Source organism: Carlito syrichta, unplaced genomic scaffold (assembly GCF_000164805.1).
Source record: "Carlito syrichta isolate Samal-C Ts95f unplaced genomic scaffold, Tarsius_syrichta-2.0.1 Scaffold302454, whole genome shotgun sequence".
In the NCBI taxonomy this organism is placed as follows: Eukaryota; Metazoa; Chordata; class Mammalia; order Primates; family Tarsiidae; genus Carlito; species Carlito syrichta.
Window position 1 is genome coordinate 313516 of NW_007246550.1, and position 5632 is coordinate 319147.

The following is a 5632-nucleotide window of genomic DNA, read 5'->3' on the forward strand; positions in this document are numbered from 1 at the left end:
TGGCCACTGCACTCCAGTCTGGGTGACAGTGAGACTCCAACTCAAAAAAAAAACAAAAAACTTGTGTCCTAGTTGCCTTTCCTCAAAGTGCCTACTTTTTATTTGAAGTTTTCTTTTATTTAACATTTATATTTACTAGCAGTTTAACTTTTTTTAAATGGTAATTTTGATGTATACAGTTTATTTCAGAATGGCCTTTTTATGCGCTATTACCCCATTATGAAATGAAACAGACATTTCATTGATGAAAAGCTTTGAAATGGTTTTAAAAATTTTTTGTATGACTAATCAGAATGTGTATGTATATATAAATAAATGCATTTACATGGCTAAAACTAAACTCTTGTAAGATACTCGTTTTTGCCATTATATTTGTTTTAAACTTTTTCTCTCCTTTTTTTCAGCCTTCAGAACCTCTTACATTCCAGTCGAAAACTCTCTCTACAAGTCCTTAACTTTGTTCACTCATTCCAGGTAAGGAGAAACAAAAGGTCCAGGTGTTTGTGGAGAGCTTTGTGGTGTGCTGAACTCTTGTATGTGTGTGTTTCTTAGTCTTCCACGGCAAGATAGGAGATAAGCACACGTTTCGTTTTATCCATGGTGACTCTGAGATTCAAGGTTAATTGACCTGCACACGTCCAGCTCTCGGAGACCACAGCTCCATCTCTGTTCTGTGCCCCTGCCTCCGGCACAGGAACGTGTCAGCATCTGCTGTGGGCGGCTGCACACCGAGCATGGGGCTGGTTCTTGTTGTGGTCACACCCCTTCGTGGCTTCCAGGAGGGCTTGGCTGCTGGGGCGGCGAGGGCCATGCTCCCAGGGGAGAGGGGATGTTCTAGACGTGATAACTTGTGAAATGGGAGACTTCTGTTTGGCTGTCCAACCCAGCGTGATGCAGTCAGGATTTTGGAGTTGTGCTTCATCCAGTCACTGAACACTAGCGTCTCCCCTGTGCCAGACCCTGGGCTACGGGCTGAGGAGGTTGGTGATGTGCGACCAATGGAGCTGATAGTGTCACGGGAGATGGTCATCGGGAAAACTTCAAATGCTCACGTAATGGCAGATTTGTGTGAGTGCTTTGAAGGAGTCAAACTGGTAGAATCTGCCTGTGGATCAGTTTAAATAGGTGAGAGGCGATGCCTAAGCGGAAGCTGAAGGGGTGGAGAAGAGTGTTCTAGGCAGAGTGTGATCGGTGCAGAGCCCATGTCCAGGAAGCTCAGTGTCTCAAGGAACAAGGAGCCCAGCAGGTCTGAAACCACATGAAGGGGGGTTGTGGCACAAGATGGGGTGAGGAGGGCAGGGGCGCGGTGTCCGGACCTTCTGGCATAGGAAAGAAAATGTGAGAGAAAATGTGCAGTTGACGCTGAGCGCAGAGAGAAACAGTGAAAGACTTTTACTCGGGAGAGACATGGTTTCTGATGGACTGTTTTAAATGCGAGTTACTGATTGGAGGACAGCTGAGAAAGGGACAAAGGAGAGGGAAGGTCGAGGTGGGATATGGTGTGGAGAGGGATGACACTTATGATGAAATCGGTATGAGGAGATTGGCGTTGTGGGTGGGGGGAGGGAGGATGGAGAATGATTCTGGTGTTTTTTTTGACGAGCCTGAGGTGTGGTGGCGAGGAGGCAGGGCAGAAGGGAGGCCGTTTCCTGAGCTCCGGGATGGCAAGCCAGCGTCAACACGCGGGACAGCCACTGAAAGGAGCTGTCGGGAAGTGTGTTTGAGCCTGGGTTCTGGAGAGGGCTGTGCTGGACACTTGCGTCCGAGATGCCTGGGTGGGCACGTGTTCTAGTGCTCAGTGCTGGGTTCAGCTTTCTCTCTTTTTTCTGAGTTGGAGTCTCACTCCGTCGCCCAGGCTGAAGTGCAGTGGCATGTTCCCAGCCACCCCAGTGTTGCCCTGCTGGGCTCCGGCGATCCTTCCGCCTCAGCCTTCCAAGTAGCTGGAACCACAGACATGCACCACCCTGCCCAGCTAATGTTTTGATTTATTGTAGAGACGAGGCGTCACCATGTTGCTCAAGCTAGTCTTGAACCCCTGAGCTTAGGCAGTCCTCTCGCCTCAGCCTCCCAAAGCATGTTTGACTTTCTAGAGGTGTCCTCCTATTAGGTAATCCTTCGCACTAGGTCCATCCTGCTAAGAGTTAACCTTTTCTTATGCCTTAGTCCCATAGCCTGTTCTTCCTGTGTACAGTCTGACTTGCAGTAGTCATTTCTGCTCGGTCAGTGCCCACCACTGGCCGTTTGGGCTCACGGTAGGTCATTGCTTTCCCCGAGGGCTTTGCGTCCTGTAAGCATTTCTCAGGCAGTGAAAGCCTATGCTTCTCATCAGCCACCCTAAGTGGTTTAGTGATGTATTGAGTGTAGATTCTCTCTCTTGTTTCTTGTTCTTCTAGGAAGGTGCTTCCACGCTGGATGTCCACACGGAGCCCGGCTTTGCCAGTTTGCTTTCACAGCCGTCCTGCGCTGACATGGGCGTTCCGCTTCCTGCCAGAAACTTGGTGTTTAAAGACGGTGTCCTGTCGGAGTGGAGTGGCCGGTCACCGTCCTTGCCCCTCCTGGCTCATCTCCACCCACAGTAACTTGGTTCCAGCATCCGTTGCTCACACTTTCTGCCTTTTTCTTTCCCAATGTTAGCTTTATGGTATCAGCCACTAAAAAGCATCATGCTGCCGAGTGCAATTTCTGCTTCACTGAAATGAGAGTTGGGGACACGGTCCTGTTTTCTGGAGTTTTACGCATGATTGCACATCCTGTTGCAACAACGTGCTTTTTAGCAGCCAGCACTGCATTTTTTACCTTGAGACAATCTGCATTTCTTTTATAAACTGAGGATCTACTTTATAGGCTTTATGATGACTGTTCTGTTTATAAGCAGTCTCTATGAATATGGCAGTAGAAATTTTATATGTTAGTTATCAGACATAAATCTTGTTTAATTTTATATTTTGTTACCTATACTTTAGGGGATCAAGGGAAGAGATGGAACTCTTCCTCTGCAAAGGCCTCTTGGCACTTAAAGCAGTAGAACTCTGACACCGTAAGTGTCCCGTGTCAAAAGACGATGGGTTGGGTATTAGGAATCCCTGCGGACGTCTGGAACTGTGTGTGTCAGCTACGTGGCTGAAGGTGTGCGTCAGCACAGTCATGTGCCACTCCGCCTTCATTTGTAAGTCTCAGCTCGGACGGTGACTGTCACTGGCATCTCATGAGAAGCTTTAGAAACCTGTTTTAAAACTCTGTTTGTGTGGACTTCTGTTGTCTCTCATCTGGGCTTTGTGTTTTCACAGAGTCTTCGTGGAAGAAATCAAATTTATCTTCCATTCTTGTAGCTGCGGCTGCTGCACCTTTGCGCCTGATTTACCTTTTAATTCTTAGCTCCGATGTTTTCAAACCAAGGATTGTGATTTTGGGGTAGAATCACATATTATAAGCAGTAAGTCTATGTCTTTGGTTCAGAGCACTTCAGTGATAAGCCTACTTTGAGGACATATTCTTAAGCAATCTGGATCTTAAATTTATGTGAATACTTTTATAGCAAATGATAAAGAAAAATGGAGTAATTTCAAATTGTTACTTGAGCCACTGATTCTTTTAGTATCTCAGATGTTGATTAGAATAATTGGAATCACTTTTTAGGCTTTTCAAGTTGCCTTCTTGGGGAGTTTGTGCAGTGTTATAGCTTAGTTTAGCTCCTCTTATAGGTAACGGTTTGCTAGTTTAAAAATGTAACCAAACTAACTGGTCACACAACATGTATCTAAAACACTTAAAGTGTCAGAAAATTCGCAAATGTTATGACCTAAACATTTTTGCTGATAATTTTTGTTATTTATAGGTATTTGTGAATTTAACATACTTCTGGAAATATATGCCTTTCTTAGAACTATGACCATAACCGTACATTCAATACCACAGCCTGTCTGTAGAACTGAATATTCGGACCAGGTTATCAGTGGCACAGTCAGTGCTGTGTTTGGGTCAATGCAGTAATGTTTAGTTTTCTACTGTGTCTTATAGAAAGTAGAAACCATGTGTATGTTATGTTTGTCTATAAAAGGAGAAATACATACTAATATTAAAATAATTTCTTATGACTGTGAATCACTCATTTATTTTTCCAATAATTGATATTGTACATTCCTAGTGCTGTTAGGTATGTATGTAAGTAACTTTCACGGTTTTTCAGCTGAAAGTTGAAAAGTCTCTTCTTTGACCAAGGCTCTTTGATCTTACTTTAATTTGCTTTCTTTGAATTAGCTGTAGTTGTGTTATTTATTCGTATATTAACGGTCTAAACAAACTGTAATGACATGTACACTCATAAAGAATTGAACATTTGTAGCTGTTGGCAGTGTGCCCGGTTGTGGGTGCGTTTAAAGCTTCAAATAGGGAAGTGATTTGCTGCTGTGTTTCTTTTGAGAGAAAATGGAGGAACTAGAGCCCGGTAGTGATCATGAACTGTAGGGAAAGGGCGGAGAAGCGAGGGTCAGCTCTGGTTCCTTGTGTCGAATGAGCAAAGAGGACTCCCGAGTCCCAGCTGAAGGCCTCTCCGGCTCTCGGGGGAGGAGCTGCAGGCCGAGAGCTGTCAGCAGCCTGTGGAGGGCCTACGTCTGTGCTTCGCTTTATGAACTTGGCCTTGTTTTGCTCACGTAGACTCCTGTGGGCTCATAAGTTTTACAAGTGTTGATGCGGTTCAACAAAAAGGAATATCTAGAATGCAGACTTTGTCATTTGCCAAAGAAAATCCACGAAGCATTTTTATCCTGAGGATGTTGAAGTCGTGTCGTCCGACTTGGGCCATTCCCTTCCTTCCTTCCCCCACTTCCTTAATGCAGCTTAAGCCCTGGCAGACTTTTCAGGAAAGTGAACCAGTATCAGAAAGGACATAGAGTTGAGTAGGGTACAGTTTCACCTCCTCTGTGGGCCAAAAGAAATGCAGCTTTGTATCACTTAAAATATCGTCTGATTTCCTTGATTTCTTTTTTTAGCTATGTAATCAGATGGTTTTGTACTTGTTTTTCAGGGGAGTATTGGTTTCTTTTACTTGACGTTTTCGGTTTTCTCTGCCACTCGTGTCTTTTTTATGTTCAGTGTTTCAAATGCAATTTGTAGTTAAAAAATTTTAAAGTACCAAAACTGTAACTGAGTATAGTGGATTGTCCTCTGTTAGGATGTTAATATTATACAATGAAATGTATAAAGCGTTGTCAATTTGATTATTGACACATATAACATGTTTACAAATAAAACTGTGGTGTTGAGCAAGTCACTACGAAAGTGTGTTTAGTCTTCAGAAATTTCCTTTCTTAATTCTAAATGCATCCATGCTTTCAGTGCTGTGGCTTTCCTATCCTTAAAAAAAAAGCTATTGGCGGGCTCGATGGCTCAGCCTGTCATCCCGTGCCTTGGGAGACCGAGGTGAGTGAATTGCCTGAGCCCGCGGGTTCGAGACCCACCTGGGCAACTTGGCGAGACCTAATCTCTACAAAAAATCAAAAATGAGCTGGGCGTGGTGGCGCTCGCCTGTAGTTCCAGCTCCTTGGAAGGCTGAGGCGGAAGGATTGCCGGAGCCCAGCGGGTCGAGGCTGCGGTGGCCAGGAGTGGCCACTGCACTCCAGTCTGGGCGACAGAG

The 5632-nt window shown here is 44.8% G+C and overlaps 1 protein-coding gene across 3 annotated transcripts in view; it reads left to right on the top strand.

Annotated features, from left to right (window-relative positions):
- Positions 1-5272, top strand: part of FAM91A1 (family with sequence similarity 91 member A1) — a 43669-nt gene extending 38397 nt beyond the window's left edge. Inside the window, exons 22-23 of one of the 3 annotated variants that reach the window (XM_021711699.1) lie at positions 405-474; positions 2394-5269. In XM_021711699.1, coding sequence (XP_021567374.1) covers positions 405-474; positions 2394-2579 — 256 coding nt within the window. In that variant the 3' untranslated portion in view covers positions 2580-5269. Of the gene's footprint in view, positions 1-404; positions 475-2393 lie in introns of all 3 variants that reach the window. The other 2 variants (XM_021711698.1, XM_021711700.1) reach the window with 2 other exon arrangements.
- Positions 5273-5632: the final 360 nt, after the last annotated feature.